This window comes from Plecotus auritus, assembly GCF_963455305.1.
Source record: "Plecotus auritus genome assembly, chromosome: 1".
NCBI lineage: Eukaryota > Metazoa > Chordata > Mammalia > Chiroptera > Vespertilionidae > Plecotus > Plecotus auritus.
Genome location: NC_137770.1, coordinates 150,366,931 through 150,381,987, shown reverse-complemented (window position 1 = coordinate 150,381,987; position 15,057 = coordinate 150,366,931). Strand labels below are relative to the sequence as shown.

At 42.7% G+C, this 15,057-nt stretch overlaps 1 protein-coding gene across 3 annotated transcripts in view; it reads right to left on the bottom strand.

The window, feature by feature from the left end:
* The window catches only part of DCLRE1C (DNA cross-link repair 1C), a 66,583-nt gene extending 54,401 nt beyond the window's left edge, over nucleotides 1–12,182 (bottom strand). The window contains exons 1-5 of one of the 3 annotated variants that reach the window (XM_080644662.1): nucleotides 11,992–12,176; nucleotides 8,584–8,635; nucleotides 5,429–5,513; nucleotides 3,458–3,542; nucleotides 615–674 (exon numbers count right to left, since the gene is read on the bottom strand). Coding sequence is in view for 1 of the 3 variants with exons in the window: in XM_080644661.1 (XP_080500787.1) it covers nucleotides 615–674; nucleotides 3,458–3,542; nucleotides 8,584–8,635; nucleotides 11,992–12,100 (306 nt within the window). In the remaining 2 variants the exon portion in view is untranslated. Of the gene's footprint in view, nucleotides 1–614; nucleotides 675–3,457; nucleotides 3,543–5,428; nucleotides 5,514–8,583; nucleotides 8,636–11,991 lie in introns of all 3 variants that reach the window. The other 2 variants (XR_013959201.1, XM_080644661.1) reach the window with 2 other exon arrangements.
* Between the last annotated feature and the right edge of the window lie 2,875 nt (nucleotides 12,183–15,057).

The following is a 15,057-nucleotide window of genomic DNA, read 5'->3' as shown; positions in this document are numbered from 1 at the left end:
CCCTCCCTCTCTGAAGTCAATAAAAATATATTTTTAAAAGAAACAGCAAATAAAAGGTAGGTCCACAGTTCTACTTATTATTAAAATAATACACTCACAACACAAAAGCACCTGCTTCTAAATTTAAGGACAAAAAATAAATAGATCCACTTGGACCAGGTTTTTTTCTTGAATAGGAAAATGACACGGCGGGGCGGGGGGGAGAAAAGAGAAAAAGATAAAGAAAAAGATGAAAAAGAAAATGCAATGATTCAGGGAAAAAAATCATAATATACATAAATTTGCTGCAAAAATATTAAGCACCATTTTATATCCTGAACATTTATAATAAGCTTATTAAATGTGACAATGACATCCCATAGTAATATCAACAACTGGCATTCCCATATTTAACATGTAATATTAGAAAGGAGCCGTTCTGACAGAAGTTATATCCAGTCCTTGGGACGTAAAAAATAAGTATGTTATACATGGTGTATTTTCTCACAAACTCACTCAATTACTATAATTTTTATTTATGGTTAAATGAACATTCAAAATCAAGGCGAAAGGTAAATAATCATTTTAGCACTAAGTATTAATTTTCAAAAACATGACATTTAATATTTAGTTACCTCGCCTGATGCTTCATCGACTAAGGATATCTGGGTAGGAGTTTCAATTTCAATTGATATCTATTAAAATAAAATAAGAGGTCATGTATACATCATATTATATATTTCCACAGTTTTTCATTGCTTTATAGGCCTCTGTCATCTCAAACACAGAAAGGGGACTAAGAAAAGTTGTTATAGGCTCTCTATAACATTCACTAAAATAAATATTTTAAACAGCCTGAAAACATGATAAAGCTAAAATAATACCTTTCTTGAGGTTAATGTGGTAACATATATTAAGTGCCTTATAAACTCATATCTCCTTTGATAGCAATTGTATTTCCATGAATTCAATCTTCTTCCCTTTACCTCCCCATCCCTTGAACCTGAGTCTTTGTAAAACACACAGTTATGTGTTCTACATGTTTAGGTTTTGTGCTACAGAACAGTGTGAATCCATCCCTGATATGTTGGCCTAATTCACATATCTGAGCTACTACAGAGTGCTCCAAGGTGTACTTGCACATTTTACCAAAACAACAGCTGACACGGAGAGGCATTCAATAAGTAGATAATGAATGAATGAACATAATTATTCACCTTTTTATGTTTACACTAGAGGCCCAGTACACAAAATTCATGCACGGGGGGGGGGGGGGGTCCCCTCAGCCCAGCCTGCACCCTCTCCAATCTGGGACCCCTCGGGGGATGTCTGACTGCCGGTTTAGGCCCAATCCCGGGGAACGGGCCTAAACTGGCAGTTGGACATCCCTCTCACAATCCTGGACCACTGGCAACTAACTGCTCACCTGCCTGCCTGCCTGGTTGCCCCTTACTGCCCCCCCCCCACCGGCCTGGTCGCCCCCAACTTCCCCCCCTGCTGTCCTGGTTGTCCCTCACTGCACCCCCTGCCAACCTGGTCACCCCTAACTGCCCCCCCGTCAGCCTGGTCTCCCCTTACTGCCCCCCCCTGCCAGCCTGGTCACCCGAACTGCCCCCCCACTTACCCCCCCACCAGCCTGGTCGCCCCCAACTGCCCCCCCCACTGGCTGGTCATCCCTCACTGCCCCCCCTGCCAGCCCAGTCATCCCACACAGCCTGCTCTTCAGTCATCTGGTTGTTTAGATCGTCATGGCCCCTGGCTTTTTACATATTAGGATATGCAATGGCCTTTCCCCACCATGTACTATTATTATCTACTAGAGGCCCCGTGCATGAAATTCATGCACTTGTAGGGTACCTAGTGGCTGCCAGCTGCCGGCCGGGTTTTCCCTCCCTTCCAGCGCTGGGGCCTCCCTCCTTTCCCCCTACCAGCCCACCCTCTGGTCAAACTCCTGGAAGAACTCTGGCAGAAGGGGCAATTTGCATACTACGCTTTTATTATATAGGATTTTGGCAGCAGGGTTGAGTGGCTTATCTTTTTATTATCTCCTACAAACAATTCATCTAGTATAGGGATTATTTGTTCTCTAATATTTGGCAAATGCACCTATAAAATTATCTGGGCCTGGGGCTTTATTTAAGAAGAAATCTTTAAAAGATGTTTTAATTTCTTGGATGGTTACTGATTTATTCAAGTTTTCTACTTTTCTTGCCTCAATTTTGTATTTTCCTACTTTTCCAGATATCTATCCACTTTGTCTAAATTATCAAATACAATACCTTATAACAACTATCAAAAATGCATTGCTGTTATTAATTTCCTTTTATCATCCTGTATTTTTATATGCATCTTTTTTGTTGTTGCCAATCCTCACCCAAAGATATTTTTTTTTTCACCCAAGGATATTTTTCCCATTGCTTTTCAGAGAGAGTGTGGAGGGGGAAATTGAAAGCTGTCAGCAGTCCAACAACAAACAGATTACGACACTTGTTCATACTTCTCTGCCAGTTCCCACAATTACTTATGGTTTAACCCACATAAAGAACCCTAATTCTATTCACTTACTGTGGTTCTTTTTCTCTAATCAAGTATGGGTGATCAGTAATTACTTTATCTGGTTTGATGTTACCTTGTCAATTGCATGTATCTTCATATCTTCTTGATCCATTGTTCCTTTTAATAGTAAATAACATCCTCTTTGAAACTTAGAATTTCTTTTTTTTTGCTTTCAATTCTACTTGGTATGATATAAAAATTGATACTCTGGCATTTTTAGAGTCTAATTGTTTAGTACAGGTTTTCCCTTTTTATTCCCAGTGTAACGTGCATTTATCCTTTTTGTTTTAACTATATCTCTTGTAGACTAAGGCTTATTTTTTAACCTCAACTGAGAATTTGTCTTTCCATCAATAATTAAATTAAATCCACTGATATTTATAGTAATCACTGTTTTCCGATGGTCTTAGGCGACCCTGCTAGCGGTTCTCAACCTGTGGGTCGCGTAGAGCCTAAGACCATCGGAAAACACAGATATTTACATTACAATTCATTAACAGTAGCAAAATTACAGTTATGAAGTAGCAACGAAAATAATTTTATGGTTGGGTGTCACCACAACATGAGGAACTGTATTAAACGGTCGCGGCATTAGAAAGGTTGACAACCACTGGTAAATAAATGATTAATTATGTTAATGACCATTTTACACTTTAGAGTACTAAAATGCAACTTAGCCAGAGATTCAAAGAGATAAAACTAAGAACCAAGATTAAATTATTGAGGGACAAGAAAAGCAAACTCAAATATAAAATGTTGCCCTCTTTTAAACTTCTTAATTATAAAGGCTAAATATCAATATTACAATGAACATAGCCTGCGAGGAATTGGGCTTTGAATAATTCCAATGTTTCGTTCAATCTACCTCAAAAAGTATTTCCCAGTAAAAAAAAATTGGCATCATTCAAAAAATAAAACTTACAATTCTTTTCTCCCAAAACCTGTATTTCGGGCTAGTTAACAACAACTCTTTAGTAACAGGTGAACAGTATAAGTAAACCTTCAAGCTGAAAGAGAAAGGAAAAAAAAGCTACTTCAGTAGGATCCAAAATGAGACATTTTGGTGACTACAAAATACATTTCATCATATATCAGTTCATCTCCAATAATACAAAATGTGAGCTGGCACACGAAGTGTTAGTGTAGTTCCCAACACGCCAGCACCCCAGTAACTATCTCAGTCCCATCGAGAGTGTAAAGGGATGGGGAAGAAGCAGACAGAAAAAACAGTGTCCTCTGATCTCCTCAAAAGGTTGGCCCTCACCAATTTTATGTTAAAGATGCATTATTGTACATGATCAGGTATGTCTGAAAGATACCACCAAATAGGAAATGGAAAAGGGGTGTGGTGGGAGGGACAGAAGACTTCTGTATTTTGCTTCATGTAAGTCTATTCTGTTTTGTTTGAGGGTTTTTTGGTTGGTTGGTTTTTAAGTGAGTAGAGATCAAATTCATGATAAATTTTAAAAATTCAACAGTATAACTTAAAGGTTAGGAAAATAATCTGTAGGCAGACTGTATTTTCCAAATATGCCCACACTAATATATATCCCCATCCATACAGTCTTCTTACAAAATGGACATGAAAGCCTAACGGGTTTGGCTCAGTGGATAGAGCATCGGCCTGCGGACTGAAAGGTCCCAGGTTCGATTCCTGTCAAGGGCATGTACCTGTGGGCACATCCCCAGTAAGGAGTGTGCAGGAGGCAGCTAATAGATGTTTCTCTCTCATTGATGTTTCTAACTCTCTATCCCTCTCCCTTGCTCTCTGTAAAAAAAATAAAATATATATATATTTTTAAAATGGACATGAAATTTCCTCCAATGACAGGAGGTCTCTATATTAATCTCTCCCTGAACCTGGGTAGTACTTTGTAACTGTCTTAAACAACAGAACATGATGGAAGTAATATTGCAGGACTTTTGAAGATAGATCTCTGGGCGATATGGCTGCCTACTACTCTCCTGGAACATACACTTTTTTTTTTTTTTTAGTTTCTATTTAAGAAGCCCTAGACAATATGGCTCAGTTGGTGAGAGTGTCACCCTGTACACTGAAAGGTGGCAGGTTCGATTCCCAATCAGGGCACATACACCCGTTGGGGTGCATAGGAGAGGCAACCAACAGAGTTTTCTCTCACACATCAATGTTTGTCTCTCTCTCTTTCCCTTCCTTCCCCTCTCTCTAAAAATCAATAAACATGTCCTTGAGTGAGCATTAAAAAAAAAAAAAAAGGAGCCCTGGCCGGTTTTGCTCAGTGGATAGAGCATCAGCCTGCAGACTCAGGGTCCTGGGTTCGATTCTGGTGAAGGGCATGTACCTTGGTTTGCGGGCACATACCCAGTAGGAAGTGTGCAGGAGGCAGCTGATCGATGTTTCTCTCTCATCGATGATTCTAACTCTCTATCCCTCTCCCTTCCTCTCTGTAAAAAATCAATAAAATACATTTTTTTAAAAAAAGGAGAAAGAGGAGGAGGAGGAGGAGGAGAAAGAGGAAGCAGAGAAAGAAGAGAAAGGAGGAAGAGGGGAAGGAGGAGGAGGAGGGAGAGGAGGAGGAAAGGAGAGGGGGAAGGGGGAGGGGGAGGGGGAGGAGAAGTCCAGCTATCCTGAAACACCATGCTGAAGAGATTTTTTTGGACATAGGAATGCCCAAGAAGCCCCAGGCATTTGAGTCTTCTTAGCCCAGATGTCACACATAGAAAGAATAAGCCTTCAGGTCAGCCCCTAGATGCCCAGTCAGGCAGAAACCAGCCATCCTCACTGTGCCCCATGAATTCCTGACCCACAGAAACTGAGAGAATGCATTATTAGTTGTTTTAAGTCACTATGTGTTAGGGTAATTTGTTATGCAGCAATAGGTAACTAATACACAGGCTCTAAAATCAGACAGACCTGGTTGAAATCCTGGTCCTGCCACCTACTGGCTGTGTGACCTTGGGCAACTAATTTAACCTCTCTGGTTCCTCAGTTTCCTCATCTGTAAAATAGAAATAATATCTATAGTAACAATAACAATAAAAATATCTAAATAGTAGGAATATCCATTCAAAAGATTATCAAAAGGCTCTAATGAGGATGTCAGCCCCAAGAAGACAGGGATTTTCAAATGGTTGCTCACTATTGTGTCCTCAACATCCAGCACAGTACCCGACTCATCACCGGCACTCAAAGAAACTGCTGAACTAATAAACATGCAGTGCCTTGAATATATATAAATATTCAATAAATATAATAGTCATTATCAAGAACACAGACTATTGATATCCCTTAGCAGATAGCACTTAGCCTGACATCCACTGGTTGGTTGAAAAGTCAAAACGTCAATGGGGCCCTTCCCAAATAGGCACCTTGAGAATCTGGAATTTAGATTTAGATAATGGCTGATGAAAAGAATACAATAGTTCAGCTTTAAGAAAAAATCCAACAATATTATATGATTCTTTATAGTGTGACAACCACTTACACATACACTCTCTTATAAAAATTAAAATGAATAGATGGCTGCTGCACCCAAAAGCATGGGTGAGTCATACAAAGATCTTAAGTGAAAGAGAAAAGTCTGTTCAGTATGATTGTATTTACTTAAAGTTCAAAAGCCAGAGCTAACCCATGATGACAAAAGTCAAAACTGAGGTGACCCAGGAAGAACCAAGATGGTGGCATAGGTAAACACCTGAACTTGCTGCCTCACACAACCACATCAAAACTACAACTAAAAGACAAAATGGATATAATCCAGAACCACGGGAAGGCTGGCTGAGTGGAAGTTATACAACTAGAAGGAAAGAGAAAAGCCGCACTGAGACTGGGAGGAGGTGCAGAAGTGTAGAGGTACAGAGGCGCGCGCAGAAACGGGCTGGCAACTGGGTACGCTGTTGTCTTTTTCAATCGGGAGGGAGATACAAGCTCCCGACTGCTCTGAACTCCAGTTCCGGGAGAGACTCTGGGGACCCAGACACATACGGGTAGAAACTGGACTGTCTGGCATCGGGCTGGAACAGGAGGGTGGCTTTCTCTCAGAGGTGCTTGCAGTGATCATTGTTCCTGCACGGTGCCATGGGACACAGAGACTTGGGGACCTCTTCGGGGCAGAGCTGACAGGCAGCCATTGCTGTTTGCTCCGCCCTGGTGATTCTCTGAGACCCCGCCCCACCCAATTTACAACCCCACCCAAGCCATGCGCATCGGCTTTTGCATATGAATGGCCTGATCTGCAGCTGGGTCAGAGAGCGCCAGAGCTTCCAAAAGAAGGCCCAAGGCTCCACAGCAGCTTTCATTGCTTCACACCTGGGCCTCATCTGGGCACCTCCAAACCCCAAACAAAGAGGAGGAATCTGCAGATCTCTCTGTAGCTCCAGCTGGGTGGCCTCAGGCAGTGGCTGACTTTGCACCTCCTTGGAGATCCAAGAGCCAGAGTACCCAGTGGTCAGTGTGAGACCATCCAGATTACAACTGTTCACATCCATAAGAGACATACTCAGGGGGCAGACTCAGTGAGTGCCAAAGCCCCACTGAAGCAAGTCCTGCCCCATAAGGATGTCTCTAGCACAGAAGTTCTCCCAGTGTAGACACAACTGGTCCTCACAGCCTATTGACCTGCAGGTCAATTCCTCCCAATGATACCAACAACAATCAAGGCTTACCTACAACAAGACTGTGCACATAACCCACAAAGGGGTGCACCAAGAGCATCCAGTTCAGGTAACTGGGAAGGCTGAGCCACTGGGCCCTATAGGACACCCAGCACACAAAGCCACTCTCAACACAGGGAAGCAGCCAAAATGCAGAGACAAAGAAACATGTCACAAATGAAAGAAATGGAGGAAAGCAAATGACTGGATATAGAGTTCAAAACCATGGTTACTCAAGAATCTTCTAGAAACCTCTGAGAAATTTAGTGAGACCCTCAAGGATATGAAAAAGGACCAACTAGAAATTAAGCATACACTGACTGAAATAAAAAATAATATACAGAGATCCAACAGCAGACTAGAGGATCCCAAGAATCAAGTCAAAGATTTGAAATACGAAGAAGCGAAAAACACCCAACCAGAAAAGCAAAAAGAAAAAATATGAAGATAGTGTAAGGAGCCTCTGGGACAACTTCAAGCGTACCAACATCTGAATTATGGGGGTGCCAGAAGAAGAGAGAGAGCAAGATATTAAAAAACTATTTGAAAAAAGAATGACAGAAAACTTTCCCTACCTGGTGAAAGAAATAGACTTACAAGTCCAGGAAGCGCAGAGAACCCCAAACAAAAGGAATCCAAAGAGGACCACACCAAGACACATCATAATTAAAATGCCAAGAGCAAAAGACAAAGAGAGAATATTAAAAGCAGCAAGAGAAAAACAGTTAGTTACCTACAAGGGAGTGCCCATACAGAAACTATGCAAGCCAGAGGGAGTGGCAAGAAATATTCAAAGTGATAAATAGCAAGAACCTACAACCAAGATTACTCTACCCAGCAAACCTATCATTTAGAATTGAAGGTCAGATAAAAAGCTTCACAGATAAGAAAAAGCTAAACGAGTTCATCACCGACAACCCAGTATTATATGAAATGCTGAAGGGTATTCTTTTAGAAGAGGAAGAAGAAAAAGGTAAAGATAAAAATTATGAACAACAAAGTGACAACAAATACATATCTATCAACAAGTGAATATAAAAATCAAGTGAATAAAAAATCTGACGAACAGAATAAACTGGTGAATATAATAGAATCAGGGGCATAGAAAGGAAGTGGAATGACAATTCTCGGGGGGGGGAAGAGGGCGTGGGGGGTGCAGGAAGAGACTGGACAAAAATCGTACACCTATGGACGAGGACAGTGGAAGGGGTGGGGTGGGAACCGGGTGGAGGGGACCTATGGGGGGGAAAAAAGAGGAACAATTGTAATAATCTGAACAATAAAGATTAAAAAAAAAACTGAGGTGACCTTAGGGATTGTACGCTTATAATGTATGTATCTTCAGTATAGATTTTATGGCTCAATTAAAATGGTTAAAGACAGACACATACACAAATAAGTAGCAAAAAAAATTACCTGCACTCCAACCTTCTTTTCAGGGCAGGGGCTCTTAACCCTTTCATGTGATCTAAAAACAAAAATATCATAAACACATTACATTTTCAAAAGCTTACTTAGCCCAAGGAAACTCAGTTGTCTGCTCTTTTTTACTTCCTTTTAAGAGAAAACACATGACAGGTTCACTTTTATCAGAGAATTGATTCATATAGGCTATTGACTCTTTCTTCTGCAGGTGAAGAATCGATCTGAAAATAGGACAGGAACCACTAAAAGTTGACCATCTCTTCCTCTGAGCCATCAGAAGCCATTTAAAAGAAGAATGGTTCCCTGAATCTTAGGGTAGAGTCTACATCACTCTGAACAGCCACAGAAAAAGAGTGATCAGGGTCTCATTAAGAATTGCTTCCAGCAACTTCCTTTACCTCCTTCTTTCATTTCAATCCAATCACCCTCAGTCCTTGCTCTCTGTGACCCATTCAATTTATCACTTAAGTTAGTCCATCTTGAAATTCAAGCTTGCTTCCACGGAATTCTCTAGGAAATCCTTCAGGCTTAGCCCAGAATAAGAAGAGTTGTGTTATCTTTGAGCCTACTGTGACTGCTGGGTTGAAAAGTGGGATATTTCTATCCACACAGGCTTGTTCCACAGTCTTCCAAATTAACAGACACAGAAAGATGACATTTAAACACAGGTAACATTTACATGAAATAGCACATTAAATATAGAGTGCATTCTAATACACTCTGACCTTGACCATGCAAAGGGCCTAGATAACAATGACCAAATACTTCTAATTTTTTTAGTTAGATCAAACAAATTCTAATTATCCTAATTACCACCTATACACCTGACTTGGTTTATATGTGGTGATCCTTGACTCCAGTGAACACAAGGCAGTCACCACACCTCACGTGGCAGGCCTTCACTAGACAGGTGCCTCCAAAGGACAATCCACCTGCCCCCTTGGAGGGTGAATCTTCTCAGATCACTCCTGGCACAGGTGTTTAGGGCCAACAGGTGCATCGGAGGGTAGGAATCTCAGTAATTGGGGTTTATGTCATGGCAAAAAGGAGTCAGATTCAGAACTCTGCTCCTGCTCTAAAACTAAGTCAATAGGCAGCATGCTAGAGCTGTTTTAGCAAGACCCCCACCCACTCTCCAGGTCCCTTCCTGACTAGTGGCCAGCAGAGCCTGAGTGAATTTGCTTTGTGCTGTTAGAAGTGCACCCAGAGACGCCTTTCTGGGGCCTTTTCTTTCTTCCTTGACCAGAATAAATCATAAGTTGTCCCCAGAGGGGTTCTCCCCAACACTGGGTGACTAGCCCTGGCTGTCATAACAGAATACAATAGACTGGGGGTTTAAACAACAGAAATTTATTTGTCAGAGTTCTAGAGGCTGAAGTCCAAGGTTGGATTCTAATAAGACCTCTCTTCCTGGCTTGCAGACCTTCTTGTTGTCTGCTCACATGACTTTTCCTAGGGGTAGGGGAGTGGGGGAGTGTGGGAGTGTGGGAGTGTGGGAGTGTGGGAGAGTGTGGGAGAGTGTGGGAGTGTGTGGGAGTGTGTGGGAGTGTGTGAGTGTGAGTGTGTGTGTGTGTGTGTGTGTGTAGAGAGGGATTTCTTCCTCTTCAAATTAGTACCCCACCCTTAGGACCCCATTTAACCTTATTACTTCCTAAATGCCCTATCTCCAAATACAATCACATTGGAGTTAAAGGCTTCAACATATGAATTGGGAGAGGGGGATCCACAGAACATCCAAAAACGTCTCTTTCCCAAAATGGTTATAAACCACCAGGAGGCAACATAGGAAAACACCAAAAGCAGGAGTGCTTGCCCTTGATGAGTTTACACCCCTGGTTGAGTAAACAGACCCACACATAATTCGAGAACAGGAAACATTATAAATTTCTTGAGAAGCAATTTCTGGCTTCAACATACAAACTCATGATGATTTCACAAATTCTTTTAGATGAATTCTTTCTCCAAACTCATTACCCCTAAACCCAAAGGCAAGCCCTTTTGCCATACTTTAATCACAGCTATCACATTCAAAAACTCCAGTGAGACTTAACACAAAATGTAAAAAACAGGGGCATCTGCATCCAGCAGCAGATTCTCAATGAAAAAAAAAAAAAAAAGACCCCCAAAAAGTTATTCTCAAGAATAAGCAGAAAGACCCTTAAAGAGGCTCATAGAGCTATTTAGCAAATGGAGAGGAGCTTCAGATTTTCCTCATTAAAGATAGATAACTGGTGGCTTTGAGCAAGAAAGAAGTGTTTCCCCCAATGCAGTTACTGTCAACAATTTACACCAGATTAAAGTAATTGATTGATTCCACACACAAGACAACAGTTGGTCTTCACACCAACGGGTGAGGAAGGACAATGCTCAATATCCGCAATTTACCTTAAAATTACACCGTATGATATGCATGTGTATGTTTGTTATGCTCTAATTCAATCTTCAAGAGTGGATGGGATATCCTTCTCAAGCTACTCTGGAAGCCCACACTCCTACCAGCAGCTACTAGAGTGCTGTAGCTTATCTTCACCTCTCATGGACGCCAAAGGCTGTGCTAATTAGCATAATGAATGTTAAAATTGTTTTCCTTGGTGAAGTTAGTGACTCATTAATCAGCATAATAGATATTAAAGACAGACAATGGCTGTGAAATTAACGGTATGCCATCTCTGGAGATTGGCTAAAATGTTTTAGGGACACTCTGCCCTGCCTGGAGCATCTAGTCTGGAGGCCATATCCTTAGGGGTTGAAGCTTCAGGCTTCATCCCTAACCGCATCCAGCTGTGAAATCTTAGCATTCTGGTTGCCTGACCTGGCCATCTACAAGGTAAACGAAAATGAACCTTTTCTATGGGATGTGGACAAACTAAGAGAGGGGGTGGTTGTTTTTTGGTGTTTTTTTTTTTGGGGGGGGGGGATATGGGGCAGGGGGATGGCTTGCAGTTGGCGCGTTTGCTGACAGGATGTTTAATTTCAGAGAGAGTGTGCCTACCTGTTAATGTTTGGGGCGTGTGGCAGAATTCCATCACATTCTCCTTCGTAACATAGTAGCGAGGATGAGAGAAGTAAGTAATCCTCGCCTACCTCTGCCTATTGGCCGCTAGGAGCGCCTCCAGAACGTAATAGTTGTGCCTGATCAAACTGCCTGGGTTCAGTGCGCAACTGGCAGTTGTACAGAAGAGAAAATACAGCCTCAGAGATTGAAGAGCCAGACTGGGGACAAGGTGAAGTTGATAGTCTCCCTCCTGGCCTGCCAGAGCCCGCAGTCCCTCGCTCCAGGCCCCGGACCCCCGACATCCCTCCTGTCCAGCCCCATGGCGACTTCCCCGGGGGGAGGGGAGGGCCGAACCCGCGCAGCCCGGGTCCCCAAGGAGTGGGCGGCACGCCGCGCTCACTCACCCTTGTGGCAGTGCGACAGGAAATAGGCGCGGGCCCTCAGATTCTCCCTGTCGAAGCGATCTATGGAGATGTTTGGGTACTCGGCCATCTGTCCCTGGAAGGAACTCATAGCGCCAGCAACCCCGGAGCATTAGATTCGCCACGAAGCCCGCCGCGGAGGCCGAGGAATGCCAGACCGCGCCACCACTTCCGGGAAGCTGCTTCCGCCTCACCATTGGCCAGCGGGGCTCAGCCTCGCCCAATCATAAGAGCCCTGCGAAGGGGGGCGGTGCCTATGAGCGTTTCCGCGGGCCCGGGACCTGAGGATTTAAATGTCAGAATTGCGTTGCGCTCCTGCGAGGCCGCTGCAGAGCCTAAGGCTGGGGCTGCTGGGTTAGATCGAGGGTGTAGGTAGGCGTGTGGCTTCTGCCGGAAACCACTGACACAGCACGGTGTAGTTTTGGTGAAGAGTTGTCGGTGCCTATGCAGGGAGACTAGCGCGAAGGGAAAGAGCACTGTAGCAGGTGGCTCCACTCAATGATGCAAAGAGGGGATGCATGGGGTGCGGGATGCAGAGCTTCTCTTGAAATCAGGCTGTGTTCCTCTTCCTGCTTATCCACTGACAGCCTGAAACCGAGCTCAGTTTCCCTTCTTCTCTTCCCAGCATCAACCGTATGGAATAACCATGAGGATGGTATGAGAAAAAAATTGTATCTGACTCATGGTAGATTCAATAACTATTAATTCCCGCTTCCGTTTATAACTCCAAACTGAGTAAATAAATACACGATCTCTGAGGACCACAACTCAGATGCATGTTCTTAGGGCAGATAGTAAAGATCCGAAGGATAGATTAGCTGCCAACCTCCCTCCCCTCTCCACCGCCCTTCTTATTTTTTGTAAGTTGTATTGTTGCAGAAGACCAGAGAAAAACCAAGCAACACTTTTAGAGAAAAGGAGTTACACTGTTTACGCTGAGTCCAGACTCAGCGGAATAACTTCCCAAATCTGAGTAAAGTAACATGTAGAAGGCTTGTCTTTTATATCTTTCTGGTGTCTTTGTCCCTCAAATATCGATTATGCTTCCGGTCCTTTTCGCGGGGTTTGCAAGAAGACCACAGGTGTTTGGGGTCTCCAGGCCATATCTAATGGTCTGGCCTGGTGCCAGCACTAATAACGCCCCCTCCCCAGGACTTTGCAATGTTCACACTTTATGGCCTCTGTGAAATGTGAGCATTTAGATAACAGGTTCTGCAAGACCAGTTTCTGGGAAAGAGGCAATGACTTAATTATAGGTTATCAAGAATGTACACTGGGCTTGCTGGCACAGATTCAGATTGCTAGGCCCCCAAATATCAGGGTTATGTTGGAATTAGCCTTTTTAGCCTTCTCAGTATAAAAGAAAAAGAAATGGTAGGGTAAGGGAGGGTGGTTTGGAAATTTTTAAGCATCAAAACCACTTTATAAAAAGATTTGTTAAAGTATCGATTCACCAAATAGTGACAATAGCATGTATTGTGCCCTTCCCAGCACATCTCACACACCACAATACTAATAATCACAAACAACTCAAACACTTTTTTTCCATTTTTTTAATTAAGGTATTACATGTGTATATATCTTCCCATTGCCCCACCCCACTCCCATACATGCCCTCACCCCCCAGTGTCTTGCATCCATTGGTTAAGCTTATATGCATGCATACAAGTCCTTTGGTTGATCTCTTATCTCCCCCCCCCCCCACTCCCTAACCTTCCCGTTATAAACTGATGAACAAAAAGATAGATACAACTCAAACACTTTTGATGCTTTGTTCATAGCACAGTGACAAGCCTTGCAGTGATTACATAGGTAACTAAAATGTGCCTTCAAGTAGTTACCAATCTATTTAGAGACAACAAGTTTGCAGAACATGCTAAAAAAATGTTTCCACAGAGACAAAAAATAATATAGAAATAAATCCAGGAACAATTGAATTCTAACCAGGGGAATCAGGAATCAAAATGCCACCCTCAGAGACTATCAACATGTTCCTGAAGCCATGCTACTCAGAGTTCTATTTAAATACAGATTCTCATTAAATGGTTTTGTTGTTTTTTTTTTAAGGAGGAGGTGGTGAAGGGAGAGAGAAAGAAGAAGAAAAAGAATGGTGGTGGTGATAAAGAGGTATAGACACCATAATCACTAATTTGACTAAAGCACTCTGCTAGTATACTATCACCAACACCTTTGATTCAGTATAAGATGGTTTGTCTTAAATAAAAGAGGGCTATCCCTTTGGCTAGCTTGTCTACACCTAAAGACAAATTCTTCAGTGAGCCTGGTAGCTGGAGACTCTAGTGTGTCTACCTCTGACAGAATTTAGAGCTCATGGCAAGGCAGGTGAAGAAAATGCTCATATTCTTATTTGTCCACTTGATACTGAACTCAGGTTTGGCTGCCAACCACTTCAAAAGCCAATACTTGCGAGACAGGTGCTGGTGCAAGGTAAGATGGTTTATTCCAGTGCCATCAGCCTGAGAAGATAGTGGACTCCCGTCCTAAAGACTATCTTAACATCTCAGTGCAAGCAGCTGTTTTTATAAGGGAGAGGGAAAGCAGGACAAAGAAATCAGGGGTGAGGGGGGGGGTGGTTCTCTGTGATTGAATCAGCACAGTCCATTGTGATGATTATCTTAACTGGACAAAAGGAAGAAAGAAAGTAAGGGAGGGAGGGAAGGAGGGGGAGAGAATAGGAGGGGAGGAGGAAGGCAAGCTACCCAAAGTCCTGGAAAATGGTAAGTGTTCAATAAATATTAACTATTATTATTTACTGGGCATCCACTAAGTGCCAGGCACTGTATTTGAACCTGGAAGTACATACAACAATCAGCTATGGCATCCAAGAGCTCACAGTCTGGCAGGAAAAGAACCTCATGGAAAAAAGTTTTACAGTACTTGAATGGAAGTGCGCTCAAGGTGTGGTATAGAGACCAAGGAGAAAACTCAATTCTGCAAGAAGGAAGGGGCCATCAGAAAAACTGAGCAGAGTAAGTGAGTTAGAATTCAGCATCCAGGCCCTAAAACAGCGGAAGTCCCTGGAATGAG